The 22,968-nt window shown below is 35.0% G+C and overlaps 1 protein-coding gene and 1 non-coding gene across 7 annotated transcripts in view; both read left to right on the forward strand.

Moving 5' to 3' along the window:
* The window catches only part of TBCK (TBC1 domain containing kinase), a 225,044-nt gene that overhangs the window by 170,673 nt on the left and 31,403 nt on the right, over positions 1-22,968 (forward strand). For all 6 annotated transcript variants that reach the window (XM_007080937.3, XM_007080936.3, XM_042984075.1 and 3 more), the window contains one exon: positions 13,982-14,157. In XM_007080937.3, coding sequence (XP_007080999.1) covers positions 13,982-14,157 — 176 coding nt within the window. The remainder of the gene's footprint in view (positions 1-13,981; positions 14,158-22,968) is intronic.
* On the forward strand, positions 10,270-10,401 carry LOC122238260. Its single transcript, XR_006217205.1, has one exon. It is a non-coding gene; the product is annotated as a small nucleolar RNA SNORA71 (small nucleolar RNA).

A 22,968-nucleotide genomic window follows, 5' to 3' on the forward strand; every position in this document is an offset into this window, starting at 1 on the left:
CATCATAAGTAATGTATTATAAACCTAAAGTCTGTCTCCATGATCCCTGGCTTTAGGTTGGTTGTGACATGTATGTAAACTTCCTAATGTCATTAAAATCAGAATCCCTTCATTTATTGAAGGAAGTTTGAAATACAGCTAAGTACATTATGGGCATTGATATTCCTATATATATATTCTCATAAGAATTGTCTGGGATGGTTTGTGGTATTAAATAGTTTGAGATTAGAGACAATTGAGTATCCTTCCTTCATCATAAGATTTTTAAGTCCTCTGTTTCACAGGGGAAACTTTGAATTTCCCTTCCCTTGGGACATCTCAATTACATTAAGGTAAAAATGGTTGGCTGATGCATGATATTAGCTGAACATTCCACCAGATATTAATCATGATAAGAACAGTTAATACCGCAAGCACTTTGGAGAGCTCATTTACCTTGTCCTTGGCATGGCAATACGGATAAGAGAGGCAGATCTCCAGACTTTCTTCCACAGGGATTTACTGAAGGCTCCAGCCAGAGAATGTTTGGGTCATTTATTTGACATCCTTTGGTTGGTGAGAGGAATGATGGGTGAATTTCCCAAGTCACAAGGAACACTGAGCAAAAATAGCAGTGTTAATCACTTCAGTGTATAAGGAAAAGGGTAAGAGTGAGAAAGAAGGGTAATGAAGTCAGCAGTCCAGTTCAAATGAAGGCTACCTTGAAATCAGAGTTTGAGATGAAAATACCTATTGACTCACCTAAAATACTGTGACCTTCTAGTCACCAGCTGGCTCTACTCCATGAATTTGTGCTACCACTGAAAGCTGACTTTAATATCTTATGTAGAATAGTAGCTTTATCACTTCCAGAAAGAAGGTGTCACAAGTTCCCCCTTTAGTTCAGCTGAGTGGAGCCACTCTCATGTTTAACTTTCATCCTGTTTACCTCAGCCTAGGAAATTCACCAGGTTCTGGTTTTATTTTGAAAATTATATCCAGAAGCTTTTAGAAACTTATAAACAATAGCACCAGCACCACCATCCCTCACACATTGCCACATTACCTTGTTTTTGCCCTATAAACCACTGATATCAGAATTCCTCTGTTACTGTAACTTCCGTCTCTTCTGCCCTCACTTCAACCAATGTGAACTATGAAATATTTCCCATATTTCCTATGAAATGCATAAATTCCTACTGATCTAAGTTAACATAAGCATGTCTTGCTATATGAACAACGCTTTACCAACCCTCACAACTAGAATCATTCCTGAATCTCTTTAAGTAGAAACTCCTCTGGTGTCATTAAGTATTACTTACAGTATTACTTTTGTTCCAGGAAGTAAGCAAGAGTTTTGGGACGTATTGCCAGTTGAAAATCTATCAGAAATAAGCTCGGAGAATTCTAGAGCTAAAAGAAACATAAGGCATCTACTCTGGTCCCTTTATTTTATACATGAGAAAATTGAGGGCCAGAGAGGTGAAATATCTCCAAAATGATATTGTATATTAGAGGGAAAATTTTGCTCTCTTTACAGAAATTTAGCTTCTACACAATTTTTCAGGAGTACATCTTGGAAAATTTTAGCATAAAATCCCTAATCACTGAAAAAAAATCTCCATTCTTCTTTGTGTTTCATATTCATATACATTATCTCTCTTTTATTTGAGGGAGAAAAATGTTCTGTCTAGTATGAGAGCTATATTATGCAGCTTCCAGAGCATGACAGTTTTATTTCAAACTCCATTTCAGATGCTGTATTTCTGTATCTTAGAAATAGTAACCTCTCCCTTTTCTCTCTAAAAACATGAGGGAGAAATGAAAACACCAGAATGCTACAGAAACAATGTATGATTTTAAATATATGGATAAAAATATCTTTGTGAGTTGATAAGGTTTTTGAAGGTAATTTTTCTTTGTTAAATTCCTTGGAGAATGATAGTTAATGTCTGTCTGTGGCATTTGTAAAAATCTGTCCCTTTTCATACATGAGTTTAAAATATCTAATCCTAAGAAAGCAAGCAGTCTATTTGTTGTAGACATACCAAATAATGAGAATTGATGGATATTACCCTTAAAAAAATCTCAACTTTATATATTTCCAAGTCTTATTAATAGTTTATATGATTTAATTTTAATTTCTCAGCAGTGTATAGATGTGCCTACCAAAACTAGGGATTTTTTCCTGCCATGTTTTTTTTTTCCTTTTTCTTCAAATTGTTTATCTTTTCTCATGACTTAAACTGTAATTTTTATGCTGGTAACTCCAAAAGTATGACTCTAGCCATGACTTCTCTCAAATACCAGTGTCTGTCTCTTAACTGCATTCTCAGCCCTTCATCTTATAGACCCTCCGCAACCTCAATTTCACAAATCCAAATCTGAACTTTTCTTACCCTTATTTATTGCTTGCCACTGTTACCATCATTTCCCCTAACCACCATGTGCAAAACTTCAGAGCCATCATTTACTCATCCCTGTCCTTTATCTTCCATATATTTTCTTACAGTGCTTTTCATATGTCTTCTTTTCTTCCTTTACCCTTTTATTAATATACCCAATTTTACTGAATAGCCACTGAATTCTAGGCTCTCGGCTAAGCAGTGGAAGTGTAAAAATAAATAAGTCTTGGTCCCTGCTTTCAAGGAGCTCATGGCATATTGGAAGAGACCATTATCAGTATGGGGTAGGGACTGTAAACCTGATAAATTCAGGCTAGATACTTGTGAACTCAACTTGTGAACTAAATTTGAAAATTCTTTCAAAATGAGTGTAGCATCCCGACTGAAATTTCTGCCCCATTCATACCAGGCTGAATTGAAGAAAAAAAGTGGATTTTAAATGAGACAGGCTTTATTCAGCATATCTCCAGGATGTAGAACCAAAACCTTAGAGAAGTAGAATCAAAACACCTTTCCACTGTGTGTGACAAAATTGCCTTATACACAATATGCATGAAAACCCCCAGTTCTTTACTTGGCCACCTCCTGTTTATCCTTTTATTCTCAACCCAAATGTTACATTTTCAAGGAAGTGTTCCCAATTGTCCACTTTCTCCTGGACAAATGACCCATTTCTTCTGTCTCCTTACAGAAACCAAGTTTCAGCGAATTCAGGAATGAATGGGAAGGAAAAAGTAGAGATGAAAAAGAGATAAAGGGATAGTAGCTAGACAAGGATTCGCCCCTTGGAGAGTAATTTTATTATTTATTATTTGTTGTTTTAATGTATCTTTCACTGTGGATTGGAAGAAAATTGGATGTATTTGTAGACTAAGAAAAAGTAGTGGAAAGGGAAAGACTGAAGGAAAAAAAAGAATAGTGAAGAAAACAAAACTCTCAGTTTCCAATGTCATCATTTAATCTAGATCATAAAATTCACTTTCTACCAAGACTCTCCCTATCATTTTTCCCATCTCTATTTCATCCTTCAATACAAAGCCAAATTAGTCTTCCTAAGATCTTGTTGTTAACATGTGACACATTCCTCCAAAAATCCTACAGCACTTATCTCCTCATTATTATATCCTCAAGCTTCTTCATCTTTCAGAGCCCTCATCATCTGTCCCTTACCTACCTAATCAATAGTTTCCCTCTAATTGCCAGAGTGGATGCTCAGCTCAGTAAGACTAGTCTGTTCATCGTCTCTTGAGTATAAGTTCTGTACCTATTGAGTATAAGTTCTGCAAGAACAAGTATCTTTGTTTTGTTCATTAATGTATCCCAAGCACAATGCATGGTACCTAGTAGGTGCTCAGTAATTATGGAACATTTCCTTGTTCATTCACATTTCAGAACTCTTACAGTTATGCACTTATTCACACTCTTCTTTCTCTCTTCTACTTATCTAAACCCTACTGATTTTTCCTAAGTCCTACTTACTCCACCTATATTTTGCTAACTACTCCTGCCCATATTGTGTTTCTTCCTTTCTCTGAATTCTCATACTATGTACCTGTGATTTCATACATGGAATCTTATAAGAGACATAGTGTAATAATGTGTTTAAGAGCTCAAACTCCAGAGCCAGGCTGATCCAATTTGAATTCTGTCTGTTATTTACTGATTATGTATTACTTACTGATTATTTGACTTATCTGTGCCCCAATTTCCTCATATATAAAATGAACAAAATAATAAAACCTATCTCATAGGATTGTTGCAAGATTTAAGTGAGTTCATGTATGTCAAGTGTTTATCACACTGACTAACATATAGTAAGCACTATATAAATGTTTCCTGTCATTGTATAGTTTTACTGCTTCATTTATGTCAGTCTTGCCTTTCCAGCCAAACCATAGGCTCTCTGAGGTGGAAATGATACTTTATCTCTCTCAAGATGGCCAGAACAGGCTAGTTAAATATTTGTTAATTGATGATTTATTCAAAATTACACAATAACAAGACTACTTTACCATGAAATTTAAGCTGCTTCATTTGGGATCCAATTTTTAATAACAACTTATTTTATATAAAGATCTACAGTCCAACAAATATTTTTATGTCTTTTATACTGATTGATTCTTACAGTATATTAGTGAAGTAAATAAGGCAAGTGTCATTCTTAGTATACAGCTTAAGAATTAAGGTCAGGAAAGATGTCTACTACCCTTCCTCTTAGCACTGCCATGTTTCCCTACTTCTTGCCTGCTCAGAGAGGCCAGATTAATAAGTCTTCTGTGTAAGCAGACCTTCTTCTATAAAACAGAATGTCAGCCACCTCTTCTCGCAGGTCTGCCCAAATCTTAACAAATGATTGTCATCGGCACTTGCCCTCGTTTGCTTTGTGAGGGGGTGGGTTTGAATGTCCGGAAACACCCACCCCACTACCCTGTGGGTTGGGAAGGGAAGTGCATCTGATCTTAAACACTGCGCTCTCCACAAAGTTGAGTCCTCCCCAAACTAAATCTCCTTATATAGGCTGGGAGGAAAGGGGTTGCTGGGGTGATAGTTTGAAATCATAAAGTCACTTTCTGTTCCTCTTCAGTTAGCCCTAGGGGAAGTGGTGGTGGCTTTTGTTGCTGGCTTCTGTTATTTGATAGCATTTTAGAGCCTCTTTGTTTCAAGAAAGGGACAACATCACTCCGTATCCTGTTACACATTCATGCAATTATTTATCAAATATCTTAGCACCTTTGCTGGGCAGTGCCCTATTATACTTGCTATGGGAGATAAAAAAAGAAATATAATAAATTTAAGCTATTGAGGTACTTGGCTCTGTGTTGTCATCAGCATGTTTATATCGATCCAGTCTCTCTCCTAGAAACATTATATGTCACTTGGGGAAAAAGAAACAAAAAATTTGAGTAGACTTTTGCTTTTACAAGTTGTCCTCAAGAAAAAGTATATTTTTATTGTGTTGAAATATGAATTATTAAATAACATGGTTAACTTGTGATGTTCCTTGCCTCATAAGTATACTCTTCCTACTTTGATTCATATTTCCACCTTTCTTTTAGAAGATTATTTTAGTATTCCAGTTACTATTCCAGTTCCAATTGTTCAGATTTAATAGTCTTTTCAAAGAATTTTTTTGCTCAACATTCAGATTGATCTCTCTATAGGAAATATATACAATGTATGTCACTTTCTATGTGCTGTCTTATTTTAAGTTCTTGAATCACAAAGTAGACATTTAATAAATGTTACTTGGCTTTCAAAGTGAAGAGACTCTAGATTGACTCAAAGAACTGGGACTGTAGCCAGTCTAAGGTCGTCCTGTCCCTGACAAAAACTCTTAAAAGCTTCAAGAAACTATCAACTCTATCACATATCCCCTGAGAGCAGCACTACTGGCCTCATTTGTTACCCAGGTACAGTAAGTAGCTTTTGGAATACTTACTTTCCAAATGGCCTTAGAGAAGCTAATTTTTTTTAATGTTTATTTGTTTTTGAGAGAGAGAGAGAGAATGTGATCAGAGTAGGGACAGAGAGAAAGGGAGACAGAGGATCTGAAGTGAGCTCTGTGCTGACAGCAGACAGCCTTATACGAAGCTTGAACTCAAAACCTCTGAGATCATGACCTGAGCTGAAATCAGATGCTTAACTGATTGAGCCACACAGGTGCCCTGAGAGGCTAATTTTTCATATTAAGATTTTCTCTTTCTCTCACCTTCCCCCTAAACACACACACACACACACACACACACACACACACACACACACACACAGCATTATAAATGAAAACTGCTTCCTTCTATAAGAGTTATTTTTATTATTAATCTTCTAATATACATTATAAGTATGATCACATATGGACTTGTTTCTGAATATAGAATCAAAATAAATTATTCTGAAAGGAAATAAAATTGTTACTAGGAAAAATATCAGCCTTTTAGGCAGCAGTCTGTTAAATAATTTGCACTATCTTATGTTAAACTAGGAAATATATTGTAATTATTTAGTGATAATGTAATTTACATTTATGTTGGTACATATTTGGAAAAGCATATTATATAATTCTTCCATGTGGCCAATAGACCCTTTTCTCAAAATTCTTCATACATTTGATGAAGAATTAGATAAACATTAGTTTATTCAAATATCTATTCATACAAAAGCCAGAGTAGTCCTTAACCAATGAAATCTTCTGGTGAAACACAAACACTTTTTATCCAATTGTCTATATTAATTTTTGCATGTCTCCTTTCCAAATTGAATGCATGAAAGCCTGTCCTACTTGCTGATCTCTTTTTTATCATTTTTTAAAAATTTTATCTGATTTTAAGAGTAATAGTGACTTTATTGTTTTTCTTTAACATCTCTACATGTTCTTCACTGCCAGATATGATTACCTATAATGGTGAATATAGCCATAAGTTCTCATTTATAAGCCTTTTTACAGTGCTATAAATATTTGATAAGAATTGCTTTCAGACAGCTTATATTCATAGTTATAAAGAACTTAAGAAAGTTATATAATAATGCTGTATGAAAACAAATCTCATATTTTTCTAAATTTAAAAATTTTAAGTATCTCATACTTAATAAAACTTAATCACAGAAGAGCATTAAGAGAAAAAGTAAAATGAGTTTCACTAACTCACAGATAACCACTTTTACAGTGTCTCCCAAACTGGTGTCATTGTGAACTTATCATTTTTAGGGCCTTTTTCCCTTGGTAATCTATCCTGAAAATTTCCTCTCTGAACAATTTTTCTAAAACATGATTTTAATGGATGAATGGTATTTTTTTATTTGTTTAACGTTTATTTATTTTAGAGAGAGAGAGAGAGGGAGAGCACAAGTGGGGGAGGGGCAGAGAGAAGGAGACACAGAATCCAAAGCAGGCTCCAGGCTCTGAGCTGTCAGCACAGAGCCCGACACTGGGCTCGAACTCACGACCCGTGAGATTGTGACCTTATGTTGCTTAATTTAATTTTTACAATAACCTCGAGGAGGTGTTGTAATCTTGAGAGGAACAGTGACCTTTGGTCAACAGACATAGCCAGGCCAAGGTAAATTCTCAAGTAGGGAATCAGAGGAATAAATATCCTGACCTCACTGTCCTGTCGTTTGTACTTGCTTAAACGCCGGAGGAGCTGGGTCCGTCTTGATGTAGTCCAAATGGGTTACTTACCAGAGCAGACAGCAAAGTAGAAACCAGTGGGTAGTGAATCTGGAGGGGCAAACAGAAGATATCCAGAACACTTACCTACTTTTTGCACTTCTGATTGTGAATCCATTTTTGTATTTCTGAAATTAGTGAGGTAAATTTTTTTGTTATTACCTATTTATATTTCTTTTGTCACTATATGTATATATCTCTGCTCCTTTTTCAAATAAGCAGATTTTTGTTCTTATTGATTTATTTATTTAAAATAGCTCTTTGTATATTAAAGACATATTAATTTTTTTGACATATATCATCCTTCTTTAAGAGCTCAGCCTTTGCTATATGCTTATAACTATTTCTCATCGTCAATACTTTTCTCATCCTATTGTGATTCCACTTTATACATAATTATTTATTCCACCTATTAGTCATTTTGCTATATAGTATAAGATAAAAACATAACTTTATTTTCATCCAGTTAGTAAGTTATGCCAACACTGTGTTGTAAATAATACACCCTTGCCCCAGTGATTGACATGGCATCCTGTTCTTTTAGCAAATACTTAACGCGTATTTGAGCCTATTCCTGTTACCGTATTATGTCCTGTTAATCTTTTGGTCTATTCTGGTGCAACACCATACTATTAATTTTGTACAGTTTTAATACATAACAATGTATTTTATTATTTTTCAACATTTTCTTGACATTGTCACCTATTTGGTCTGTCAAATAAATTTTAGAATTTACATTTCAAAATTGGAAAAAAAAAGATCCTATTTAGGAGTTTGATAAAATTGTCATATATTAATACATTGCTCTGAAGAAAAATAAAGGTCTTATAATATTGACTGTTTCTTTCCAGATAGCATCTTATATCTGCCAGTTTTTTCAAATGCCCACCACAAAACTTTTATTTTCTTTAAATGTAATCTACTTATTTCTAAATGTTTTATTTTGGAGAAATATTTTGATATTGCGAATGAAAACTTTTGCTCATTATGTTTTCTGACTCACTTCTGCTGCCATATAATGATTTCATGGTATGTATATTGTAACTAAACCCTCACCAAACTCTTACCAATTTTATTAGAGTTTCCTTTAATTATTCTGAATTTCTAAGAAGACTATTGTATCACTAAAAATAAAAATAATTTATTTCTTCTTTTCCAATATTTGTACCCCTTATTTATTTTTCTTAGTGTCTCAATAGCAACTTCTATAAAAATAATAAATAATAAGCCTGTTGGCTATATTTTAATAAGTCTGCCTCTGTGGTTCATCATTAAGTAGAATGTCAAATATTTGCAATGAAGAACATCTTTCATCACCTAATTAACATTCTTTCTGATACATATTTACCATGAGTTTCTTTTTTTCAAAAGTTGAGAATAAATGCTGAGTTTTATCACATATGGCTTTATGTCAATTATAGTGATGTTACATACTTTATGTCCTTTGACTAATTAAAGGTGATGGATTATTTTAAAAATTGTCCTAAGGTTGAACCATTCTTACTGGAATATGCCCCTACTTGGTTGTATAGTATGTCATTCTTTCAAGTTGGTAACTGCATTCAGTTTTATAGTTTTGAGATTTTAAAAAAAATCTTTATTCTTAAGAAGTATTGTGTGTGTGTGTGTGTGTGTACATTTAGTGCTATCTTTGTCAGATTTAAGTATTAGTTTAAGGTAGCTTCATAAAATGCCCTCGGGCACTTCAGTGTTTCCTTTGCCTTGGAACAGTTATTATATGGATTCCCTTTGAGAATGAGACAGAATTGTTTGAGGAAAAAATGTGTTTGGCACATTTTTCCCCACTTTATAGATGAAACAACTGGGCAGAGAGGTTATATATCACACCCAAAGTCATATACTGATAAGTAAGATGACCAAGATTTGAATCCAGATAGTCTGACTCCAAAGTCTGTGGTCTCCTCCCTGTAGACAGGGATTAATTCATAAAGGGCTTTCTATGCTATGCTGAGGAATTCTGACTTCATTCTATCAGTGGTTAGAAGTCATTGAGGTGTTTTTAATTATAAAAGTTATATGATCAGATTTTTATTTTTAATTCAAATCATATTTGGAAGATGGATTAAAAGGAATGATTGTAGGTGAACAGGGAAGCAGAGAAAAGGGGAGAGAGAGAAAAAGAGAGGCAAACAACATCCATAGTCCATGTAAGAGATGATGAAGCCTTGAGATAGGGCAGTGAATCAGGGAACATATTCAAGAGGCTTTTTGGTGGAACTTGGGGATATGTTAGATGGGAATGAGGAATAAGGAAAAACAAAGTGTCTATGATTATTTCCAGATTTCTCTCTTGATAACCAGGTTAAAGTTAGTGCCAGGATCCATGACAGGAAATATGGGAAAAGTGTTCTAGATACCAGCCCTGTATTCTCAGAATTAAAATGCCTTTATAATTAAGAGCCCTTACATATAAAACATAAGTGTATACAGCTATACTTTTATGGTTCCTGGTTACATACTCAACATAAAGATATACAGACATACTCTCATTAAAAGTCTACCATTTTAGACTCTCAGGTATCATCACAGAGTCATTTGCCCAGTAGTTTAATGTACACAGCAAAATGCCTGTCTTGTAACCAGGTTTAGATTTTTCCTTGCTTGGTTAGGATTATCACTAATATGTCCAGCTAGTCATTTCAGACCATTCTACTGAAAGATGATTTTTTTTTCAGTAACACTGCTAAATAAATGGAGTCCACCTGCATTCGAAAGTGATCATGGTCTGTGTCCTGCTCATTGATATAGTTCAGGGAGAGGAGTTGCTGAAAGCACTTCCCCATGTTTGGAGGGTCCACTCCTGTCCCTTCCAAACTCTGGAGCTTTCCCACACTTCTCCCCACTACCTTTCAGGTGCCTCCTGGCACCTGCTATCTTACCACACGCTCTCTGTGCCTGACTCAGTGTGGTTTCTGTGCATCTCTAAAAAGGGAGAACGAGAGTGGGTCCTGCCTCAGTGAATGACTGAGTTGGTGTGGAGCCACAGCTGTGGTCTTCTGACACTGGTCTCTAATTTTGGCAGCCCTGTATCCTATTCTGCCCCTGCATTTGAGGTGATTACAGGCTGCCTATGTCCGGGTCATTGCAAAGGAAAAGTTGCAAGGTTTTCTTTATGTTCAGAGGTTCTAAAACAGGACAGCCTTAGGTGACCAAACATAAGATAGATGGAGGGAGGCAGGCTTTCAGTGCATTCAACTCGTAAGACCTAGATTTTTCCAATGTTTTCCTGTTGATGAGCATAGCAGTTTCTTGGACATGTAAGCAGTGCCAAGTGCTTCTTGTCCTCTATAGGAGTGTCTCTTGACTGCTGTTCTATGTATGTAAGATGTGACCTCAGGGAGAACCTGGATCAGGAGGTCTCAGGCAGGTCTGCATGTGCTGAGGCTCCACAAGAGGTGTCATCTTATCAGCCAAGCACTAGGCCATGGGGCCCTGAGGTCAGCCTTAGTTCCAGAAACTATTGAAGTAAGTCCCAAAGCCATGAGTCATTAGCCCTTGGATTTGCTAATACTTCTCTCCAAGATTCTTTTGGTGTTGTTTGTGGACACCAGAGGGGCAGAGATGAGAGAAGGAGTCCACACATGAAGCATCCCCAGAGTGCCTCCAGCTGTCCACTCAGAGTATCATGGATCAACCCTTCACACAGGAGATCAGAGGGAAAGACCTGGGGCTGGGGCCAGGGTCCACTTCAGCTGGCTCTGAGTCTTGACAACAATAACCAGAGAGGCCATAAACAGGGAAGGCCTGTTCCATGTCCCTCTGCTATACCTAGAATGACTTGAATGACCAAGAATTTTTCTCTTGAATTGCAGCTGCTCATTGCTTTTCCTCTCCACCTAAACATTCAATAAACTTTACAGACTTGAAAAAAAATTCTGACCCTAGGTTGACTACAAAATATGAATTTTTTTAAAGAAGTAGTTCTCAGACAAATTGGCTTGTGATATTTGGATGTCTAACCTTAATATACATTGTGTGTGTGTGTGTGTGTGTGTGTATATATATATATATATATATATATATATATAAAATATATATAAATATAGATATAGATATAGATATAAATATATATAGATATATAGATATAGATATAGATATAGATATAGATATAGATATAGATATAGATATAGATATAAAATTCTCAGGCAGAAATGATAAACTAATAGATATTTCCAGAGTTGTTCTACAGTTATCTTAAGTTCTTATTCAATATCCATAAACAAAGTGCCATGAATTTGAAACCCAGTCATACAGGAAAATGCCAAGATCAATGATACTAAATGAGAAAGAAAAACTGTACAAAGGAAGTTTTATTTTTATACCTCTAGGTGGAAATTATACAACGAATAGTAAAATTGCATATAAAATTATCTTAATAAAAGAAAAACTAGATTCTGTATTTTAATATTATAAGTATTTTCTTTTTAAAGCAAAGTAGTTTAATTTGCCCTAATTTACTAATCTCCTAAAATTAATTTGCAGAGGAACTTGCATGAATCATATTAAAGTTCTTCACTGATTTACACTCACACAATTTCAGAAAGTTCTGAATTTGTCAGTGATTCCTGTCTTCTGTTTTAACCATTTTACGTAGCAATTGCTCTTTGAGAAACTCCTTATATATGATACATTTGATTGGAACCAATGCCAAGGTCAAATCTTTCTTCAATCTATCAGTTCTTCATGGAGAATACGTTGGTCAAATTCTCTGTCAAATTCTCTTCTTCATCAGCCAGGGCACATCTTTTATTCAGACAAAACGTCAGTTTGAAATGCTGCATTCATCACTAAATGACTAAAAGCAGAACTAGGGTAATCAAAAGTTCTTTATCTTCATAATGTATGACTTCATGTGAAGGCTGTGAAAAATACCTATTGAGATTGCACTCTAACAAAAAAGGATATGGAAGCATTGATTGTATGGCTTGCTGATTTTAAAGCTCTTTTATCTTTCTGAAAGACTTTTAATTTCAGAATGTTTAAGTAGATTTAATTCATAATATTAAAAAATTAAAATTTCTAATGTCTCTTTTTTATTAAGAGCCATAAACCCACAAAGCTTAGCAATTTCCATTTCTATTTAAAAGCTAATGAAGTGGGAGAAAATGGGCTTTACCACTAAAGAATTTACAGCATAGTAAGGGAAACCCAGGGGATAAGAGCTAACATTGAAATTACAACTGAAAATAAGTGTCTCTTATTTTCTGATGGTTACCAGAGGGGAGGTAAGTGGTGGGGATGGGTGAAATAGGTGATGAGGATTAAGGAGTGCACTCGTGATGAGCACGGGGTGATGTATGGAAGTGCTGAATCACTATATTGTACACCTGAAACTGATATTACACTGTATGTGAATTAAATGGAATTCAAATAAAAACTTAAAAAAAAGATTTTTTAAAAAGTTTGTCTGATAAGTGATCCATATGCTTTATTCTCTCCTGCCTAGAAATTCTAAATTGGAAATTCTAAGTGTGGTAGCCCACAGAATTGCAAAAAGAGAGAAAATGAGTACATGAGATAATAGACTCAGCTTTGAAAACTTATTAAGCATATAAATAAATCTGTTCTTTTCGATCCCTACGTTTCAATCAAGTGAATTTTGAAAGTTCTTAAATTCCTAAGTTATGTTAAATAAGTTTTCTGGAGTGACTACTAGTGCTCCATAAATTATGTTGAATTGAGTCAAGTTGTATTGCATTGCCTTTTGTAGGGAGAAAATCCCTCTCCCTATGAAATAACCTGGAAAACAATTGTAAATAGCCCATGGTCTGAATCAGTCTTACAGCAGGTAGTAGTCACATAGGCCAAAAAACTAGTTTGATTGTCTGGAATCTGATTTTACCTCCTTCACAATTAAGATGCATTGTCAATTTTGTTCACTATCTAAGAAAGCATTATGTTGCTCTGCATTCTTCTCTGAGAATCTAATTTTACTCAACTATCCATATATAACATAAATTATGTTACAAAAGTCTAATATGTATATTAGAACCAGGTTCTTTAATTAGTATCTATACTGAGTTACAATGCAATTTCTTATATCACCAGAGTTTTAATTAATGTAATTCACAACAATAGTAATTATGCTTGAAAAAAGTGAAAAGTGCTTAAAGGAGCTATCTTCAAAGATACACAGTGCTCTCATAAGGAAAAATCTGCCTCATCTCTATCTATCACATTTGAGCCAGGAGCTTGTAGTGAAGCAAAAGAATAATGGCTTACTCTCTGTATGAGTAAGTAAACCTCAATAGTAAGGAATACAGTTTCACAGTAGATCACTAATGTGAGATACAGTTTCCTGTACTATGTGCTATAGTGATTGATATCAAGAGCCTAAAGATATTCTGTATTGGCTATAGTTTGTCTGTCTATAATACTCTCAAAATTTGTGTTGCTTGTATGTTTTTTTCAGTCAAGAGAATCCATCCCATTAAATGACCTAAAGTCAGAAGTATCACCCAGGATTTCAGCAGAGGACCTGATTGACTTGTGTGAACTCACAGTGACAGGCCATTTCAAAACACCCACGAAGAAGACAAAGTCCAGTAAACCAAAGCTCCTGGTAGTTGACATCCGGAACAGTGAAGAGTATCCTTCACACTTGTGGTTTTAAAGGGTGGTACTGCCTCATTCATAAGGTTTTCTTTCCATTTAAAGGGTATGTGGTAAAAACAATGAACATATCTAGGATTCTTCTGAATTGAAATAGCTAAATAACTCTCAAAACTAGATGCCAGAATAGATTTGCATAGTATTTTATAACATTGCATGACCTTAAAACAGTTTCCAAACAACACCAGAATACAGGGATTTTTTTCTTTGTTTTTGTGTTTCTCTAGTGTATATTGCTGTTTTTGGGGGTATTTGAATCCTTCTTGCTATAGATAAAATTTTGGCAAAGGTGAAGAGTATTTAGCTGGCGTATTCATAGCCTAGAAAGAGAGATTACCAGATGTCAACATTGAACTTATATTTATTATAATTTTCAAAATATTGTCTTAGAGAATATATTATTTTTTTACTGACATTCTGCTATTAAATGTACCATAACTTCTTGGGATTTTGCTTGGCATTAAAGTATGAACAGTTACAAAATAGTAACAGTTTAATCTTTCTCCTTATGTCTTCATCTGTCAGATTCTCATGAAGCATCCCTTATTTCTCTGTACTTGAGAATCTAGGTAAATGGTTTTCAGACTTCTTTTTTAACAGGGTAACTCCCTTTTAAAATAAATTCTTTCTTAGAAATTCAATATATAAAATGAAGAAATTTTAAATGATTTTCTTCATTTGTTAATATTTACACCATTTACTAAGTATAAATGAGAGTTATATGAAAATGAAGGTTAACAGATTGGTGGCTTCTCATATGCTAAAATTGGCATATATATTTTCATCTGCATATTTTCAATCACAATTTTTGAAATGAAATTTTAAAATTAAATTTAAACTGTTCATTTGCAGAACTCTTGAAGCAATCCATAGAATCTTAGAGTACTAAGAATACAGTTTGGGAGCCTGCTATTTCAAATGATACATCCCCATCTTTTTGTGAAAAGTTAACTACTTTTTATTTTCCATAAATTTCAAAAGACCACTAAGTTTAGAGAGAGTATAAGTGTTTATGTCCCTGGTTGTTAGGTCTTCAAGGACACTGGAAGTTCCTTCACAAAGTAGGTGAGTGGATTCCCAAAAGAAGCATTTAATTCCAGTTGACTGGTCAAGGACTCTTGCTCTAAAAGTTCTTATGTATTAGGTCAAGGGTTTAAAATACATTCAATTTTTTAACTTTTTACTTTGTTTCTTTTGGTTATGCCTGTAGTAATAGTCTCTCATAAAACCATCAAAAAGCATAGTATTAGGGGTGCCTGGGTGGCTCAGTCAGTTAAGTGTCCGACTTCGACTAAGGTCATGATCTCATGGTTCGTGGGTTCGAGCCCTGCATCGGGCTCTGTGCTGACAGTTTAGAGCCTGGAGCCTGCTTCAGATTCTATGTCTCCCTCTGTCTCTGCCCCTACCCTGCTGTGCTCTCTCTCTCAAAGATAAATAAACATTTAAAAAATTTTTTTAAACATAGCATTATTGTGCCCTATTTTAAAGACTACTAAAATAATGAAAATAGCTTGTATTTAAGACTACTTATTAAGACAATTCTTCTGATACTTCCTTTCAAATAATTTAAATAACTATTGGAAATTTTAAAGTACACACCATATTAAAGTGACATTCAAACCAAGGTTTTTCAAACCTCATAGTCAACTCTCCTTTAGTTTCTTCAGGATAAATATAAATAGAACAGCAGAAAGCAGAGCAGCTAACCTGATCATTGTTATCTGAGGAGTATGGATGAGTTGCCTAATGTAGGAATGCCTTTCTGTCATCTTGCAATACGTGGCTCAAAGTTGCAACTAGGCAGACCTGGGTTGTTGTTTTAGTCTTTACAATTGCAGGCTGAACAGAAAAAAATCAGTATTGCTTTGTGCCATTTTGTGGGGATGTGGTCCCAAGGGAATAAAGAAAGAAAAATAAAGTCACCCATCTTTTATGATCCTCCCAAAGGACCCAACTTGTGAAATTTTCTAAATCCCCTTTTGAAAGCCTGTTTTAAAACCAAAGTATTCTTAAAGTTGGGTTATTTATCTTCACAACATTTCTAAGTTGTTTTTATTTTGTTTTGTTTTTTTGTTTTTTTGGTATCCTCTTATTTTATCACATATCTACTTTGTCTCACCTCTAAATACCAATTATTGGCACCTTTGTATCAATCGGTGCTTTGAGAGGAACCACAAGCTAAACTCTTTTCAAGAGTCATTGGGTGTCATTGGGTCTCTTCTAAGTATCAAGAATATAGTGAAGAGTGGAGAGCTGTGGGTTCTAAGAATCCTTTCCAATGAAGTATCTAAACTTCCTACCTACGGCTTTCCAGGGCTAAAAAACTGAGACCTTTTATATTCTCTAATGATGTACACCATTTGATTACATTATGAGGAAATAAATAACATTTTTTTTCTATTAATCTTAAATTCTGTCCTCAAAGAATCAAAGATAAGGGGAAAGTGTGTTTCATAGTAATGAAGAGATTCATAAATTTAGTGCTTCAAATTAATATATTAGAGTGTGTTTATTTCTTCAGATGTCATCATTAATAGCAACCAATAAATATTCCTCTCTACAGTACTATGGATGATTTTTTTAAGAAGATGGCATAAAATATAGTTCTTGTTCAGTAGGTTGCTTTTAATATGAAGAATATAAAACATGAAAATATTTTCTGTGGAAAATAAATGAACAGTAAGGACATTTATGTATGAAGTGCTAAATGAGTAGTACAAACAAAAAGTGTATCAGCAAAAAAGTAATCTCTGGATAACAGAGGCAAGGTAGGGATAGGGCTCACGTCCTTATAATCTTTGCAGCCCCAGCACCAGGTGTGGCACCTAGAAAGTACCCAGAAACTACTTTTATAACGAAAACAGCAGGGTGGAAGACACAGTGCCACAAGACTCCTACCGTTACTCTTCAAAGTTATAATATAAAGAAACAGTTGGCAATATGTAAGCCTTTTTACATTCTGTAAGTGATCCAGTGACTTTCTACCTTTAAAATCAGAAGCAAAACAGTACTTACAAGAAGTCAGTAGAATCAGAATTTAGAGCTACAAGCATTCATCTAATCTAACATTCGTTCCTTCAACACATATTTACTGGGTGTCTTGGTATATGATAGTCAGCAGCTAGTGTACTAGAGTTTGAGGATTTGTCGGTGAACAAAATGACAAGTTTCTTTCTCTCATGTAAACTGCATTTTAATTGGACAGATAGATGTATATCTATCGTATGATCTTAAACAGTAATAAATGCTATATATAAAAATAAAGCAGAGAAAGAGAATGACAGTTTTGTAAAGTACTCATGGAAAACCTCTCAAAAAAGATAATATTTCAGCAGAGCTAAATGATGTAAAGGGGAGGAATGTTCTAGGCAGAAAGAAGAACAGGGGCATTGACCCTGGTGTATGAACATGCTTGGCCATTTTGGACCAGCAACAACACCAGCAATGTAAGAGATTAAGTCAGAGGAAGTAAAATCACTGAAGCCAAGAGAAAGTATAGGATGGTCAGAAATCTCTGCAGTGTGGTTTTAGAGTTAGTAACATGTCCGCAATTCCTTGGATACCTGTAATTACTAACTTCCGAAAATCTACAATCTACAATAATGTACAGCTATAATTGACCTCTCCCAGTGTGCCAAGCATGATGCTAGCCTTATGATGTAGATTCTACTAATATGTCTGTTTTACTGATGAAGAAACTGAGGCCTGAAAAGGCTGAGCAACTTGCCCAAGGCCATCTAACTGGCAGTAAGAGCTAAACTCATGCTCCTAAATTTTATGCAAGTGACTATTTGGTCTCTGCATAGGGCTGTTAAGCATAAACAAGACTGAGACAAATGAGTGAATATAAATTAATGACTGAATGAGACATGTATTGATTCTAAACTATGTGTTCAGATGCTATACACATTCCTTCAAATCTTACACACAAACTAAGCTATTACTTTCAGCCCCTTATATAGGGGGGCCTAATCCCTAATAAACAAATCTGCCAGTAGTTGTCTTTATATAGATACGGACACAAATTCGAGGAAAAGTGAACTTTTGAGGGGGAGGGCAGGGTGGCCTGCCAGTTGAACTCTTACTTTAATGAATCAGTCAGCTATTCAATATGTTATCAAGCATCATATTTATGGTCAATTTTAAGTGCCGACTTGTCCAGGTACGGTGTCCAGATATTTGGTTAAACGTTATTCTGGGTATTTCTTCTTCTTTTTTTTAATCCTCTGCCTTTTATTCCCGTGATGTGTTCATTCCATAACTGGGAGCCTGTATGCCTCTTGTATATTCTTACCTTCTTTATCATATATAAACTGACTATATAAGTATGGGTTTATTTCTGGGCTTTCTGTTTTGTTCCATTTATCTATATATCCTTTTATGTGCTAGTACCACACTGTTTTGATTACTACAACTTTGTAGTATATCTTAAAACCTAGGATTGTGATACCTCTGGCTTTGTTCTTCTTTCTCAGAATTTCTTTGGCTAGTCAGACTCTTCTGTGGTTCCATACAAATGTTAGTATTATTTCCAGAAGTTTTGTTAAATACACTGCTGGTATTCTGATAGGTATTGCATTGAATCTATAGATTGCTTTAGGTAGCATGGAAATTTTAATAATATTAATCCTTTTAATCCATGAGCATGGAATATCTTTCTGTGTATTTGTGTCATCTTCAATTTCTTTCATCAGTGTTTTATGGTTTTCAAAGTATAGGTCTTTCATCTCTTTAAGTTTATTCCTAAGTATTTTTTTTTGGTTCAATTGTAAATGAAGTTGTTTTCTTAATTTCTCTTTCTCCTATTTTGTTACTAGTATATAGAAATGCTACTGATTTTTTAAAATTTTTTAAGTTTATTTATATTCAAGAGAGAGAGAGAGAGAGAGAGTGAGTGAGCATGAACGGAGGAGCGGTAGAAAGAGACAGAGACAGAATCTGAAGCAGGCTCCAAGCTCTGAGATGTCAGCACACAGCCTGACACAGGGCTGGAACTCACAAGTCATGAGATCATGACCTGAGATGAAGTCAGATGCTTAACAGACTGAGCCACCCAGGCACCCTGAGAAATGCTACTGATTTCTCAGTGTTGATTTTATGTCCTGCAACTTGACTGAATTCATTTATTATTTCTAGTAGTTTTTTTGGTAGTCTTTAAGATGTTCTATGTATAGTATTGTGTCATCTGCAAATTGTGACAGTTTAACTTCTTCTTTACCAATATGGATGCCTCTTTTTTTTTCCCTTGTCTAGTTGCTATGACCAAGACTTCCAGTACTGTGTTTAATAAAAGTGGTGAGAGTGGACATCCTTGTCTCCTTCCTGATCTTACAGGAAAAGCACTCAGTTTTTCATCATTTAGTATGATGTTAACTGTGGGACTTTCAGATATAGCCTTTGTTATATTGAGATATGTTCCCTCCAAGCTCACCTTGTTGAGAGTTTTTAACAATGAATGGGTGTTGAATTTTGTCAGATGCTTTTTTTGCATCTGTTGAGATGATCAGATGATTTTTATCCTTTGTGTTGATTTGTGAATATCGAATCATCCTTGCATCCCCAGAATAAATCCCACTTGAGAAAACTGAACTATTTTATTTTTTTTAATGTTTATTTATTTTTGAGACAGAGAGAGAGCATGAACGAGGGAGGGTCAGAGAGAGAGGGAGACACAGAATCTGAAACAGGCTCCAGGCTCTGAGCTGTCAGCACAGAGCCCGACGTAGGGCTCGAACTCACAGACTGTGAGATCATGACCTGAGCCAAAGTTGGCCGCTTAACCGACTGAGCCACCCAGGTGCCCCTAAACTGAACTATTTTAAATACTGGATAGCAAAGTTGGAATACATTGAGGGATGCACGTTAGAAAGATATTTTTCTACTATAATGACTTAATTTATAAGATTTAATCCATTAAAAATATTCTTCTATTAAATCTTCCCAAAACCTATCATTAGATTCTGGTGTTTTAAAATTTAACAAATGAAAGCCTATTGAAATCCTTATAATACTTTTTAAAGGAATTATTTTTGTAGAGTATCTCTTTTTTTATTTGAATTTTCTTAGTTAACATACAGTGCAATATTGGTTTCAGGAATACAATTCAGTGATTCATCACTTACATACAACACCCAGTGCTCATCACATGTGCCTTCCTAGTACCCATTACCCATCTAGCCCATGTGGGTAGAGAGAGGTAGGTAGGAGAGGTAGGTCCTCTCCATCAATCCTCAGTTTGTTGTCTATCATTTAGAGTCTCTTGTGGTATGTTTCCCTCTCTCCTCTTCCCCCTGCCCTTTTCATATGTTCATCTGTTTTGTTTCCTAAATTCCACATATTAGTGAAATCATACGCTTTTTTTCATTATCAGATTGACTTATTTCACTTAGTATAATACATTCTATCTACATCTGCATCATTGCAAATGGCAAGATTTCATTCTTTTTGATGGCTGAGTAATGTCTATCTATCTACACCACATCTTTTTTATCCATTCATCCGTCAATGGACATTTGGGCTCTCTCCATAATTTGGCTGCCGTTGATAATGCTGCTATAAACATTGGGATGCATATACCCCTTTGAATGTGTATTTTTGTATCCTTTAGGTAAATACCTAATAGTGTAATTGCTAGATCATAACGTAGTTCTAATTTCACTTTTTTGAAGAACCTACATACTGTTCTCCAGAGTGGTTGCACCACTTTGCATTCCTACCAACAGTGCAAGAGGGTTCTCCTTTCTCTGCTTCTTCCCCAACACCTGTTGTTTCTTGTATTATTAATTATAGCCATTCTGAGGATGTGAGGTGGTATCTCATTGTGCTTTTGATTTCTATTTCCCTGATGATGAGTAATGTTGAGCATCTTTTCATGTGTCTGTGAGATATCTGGATGTCTTCTTTGAAAAAGTGTCTATTAATATCTTCTGATTTCTTAACTGGATTATTTGTTTTTTGGGTTGAGTTTGATAAGTTCTTTATAGATTTTGAATAGTAACCCTTTATCAGATATGTCATTTGCAAATATTTTCTCCCATTCTGCAGACTGTCTTTTAGTTTTGTTGTTTCCTTTGCTGTGCAGAAGCTTTTTATCTTGATGAGGTCCCAATACTTCATGTTTTCTTTTGTTTACCTTGTGTTGGGTAGCTCTTAATTCTGACCAAAGTAAGTATTTGCAATTAAACTCTGAGATTTATGTGACTTTACCTCTCTGTTTATGAAATTAATAAATATTTAATGCTAGTATATTTTTAAAAATAATTTTATTTCTCCCTTGCCAACAAAATGTAGTCCTGTACTTTGGTGGGGGGGGGGGGGAGAAACTAACACCTTTTCCTTCCCCCAAAGAAAATAAGTTATTTTTGAAGTATTGTTTATAATATTTCTCCAATTGTTTATAGTCTCTATATATAATTTTTATCCTCTATTTTGCTTTTATAGATCATTTAAATGGGAAAATTTAGCCAATACTGTTCTTATATCTTCATATAGGTGAAAATTTTGTTTTCTTAATTTGTTCTTTCAGGAGATTAAGAATCTAAAATTAAGTTTTATCTCATCTTTTTTACTTCTGTAAGGTAATTGGAATGATTGTTTATGAAAGGGAGAGAGGCAGTCATTTTTCAACAAAATAAGTTACTGTCTACCAATGAATTTAAGGGATAGTGTTATCACCCCCTAGTACCCTCCCATGTGTGTAAGGGATGAAAAATATTTTTTTTCCTCTACCCTTCTAAGTTCTTGGCTGGGATTCTGTAAGAGAAGACAAATTAACAAGCGAAAAGCATACAAATTTATTTAATATAAGTTTTACGTGGCATGAGAGCCTTCATAAGGAAATGAAGATCTGAAGGAGTGGTTAAGCCTGAGAGTTTTTATGCCAGGCCTGATGAAGAGAAGACAGTGGCAGTAAAATGTGAAAGGACAACGGAAGTGTGAGCTAAATTTAGTTACACTAGGGGAAACTTAGCAAGGCCTGTTTGTTCAGATTTCTGTCAGTGTCCCTCTGTCTTAGAGATAAGGATGTCCCTATCCTCTGAGTATAGGGAAGACACCTCTCAGTTGAGGGTTCTATGTCTTGATTCGGGGAAAGCTCACCAGTCCTTTCTGCACATGCCCTTTCTTCAGTTTAAAATATGCAGTATACCAAGATGCCATATTTAGGGGTAGTGTACCCTGAACCCCATCATCTGAAATTTTGCTAAAGCTTCAGTCATTTAGCTTAGAATATAAATATTCCCCATTAAAATACAAATACCCTGCAAGAGGTAATATTTTAATCTATTACCAATTTTTAGGATAGTAGGTAAGGAAAGGCGTATCAGCAGTTTGAGGGAACTACTCCTAAGTTCAGTACGGACCAGTAGGGGTGAGGAATACAGAAAAGGAAAGAGGGAGAACGTGAAGATGGACTTCACCCACTTGCCAATAAAGACATAATCCCAACTTTCAAATAAGAAGCCTGGAGATAATCTAATCTAAATTCTTAATATAAGAGCTGAACAGTTCATGTCAGTCAGACTAAACAGCTAAGTTTCTATTGAAATCATATTTAATTTTTGTTTTTATAAGAAAGAAACATAAGAGACACCTGGATGGCTCAGTCAGTTAAGCATCTGATTCTTGACTTTGGCTCAGGTCACGATCTCATAGTTGACAGGATAAAGCCCTATGTCGGGCTCTGCGCTGACAGCATGGAGCCTGCTTGGGATTCTCTCTCTCCTTCACTCTCTGCTCCTGCACACACGCACTCTCTCTCAAAATAAATAAATAAAATAAAATAAAATA

This window comes from Panthera tigris, chromosome B1, assembly GCF_018350195.1.
Source record: "Panthera tigris isolate Pti1 chromosome B1, P.tigris_Pti1_mat1.1, whole genome shotgun sequence".
Classification (NCBI taxonomy): Eukaryota; Metazoa; Chordata; class Mammalia; order Carnivora; family Felidae; genus Panthera; species Panthera tigris.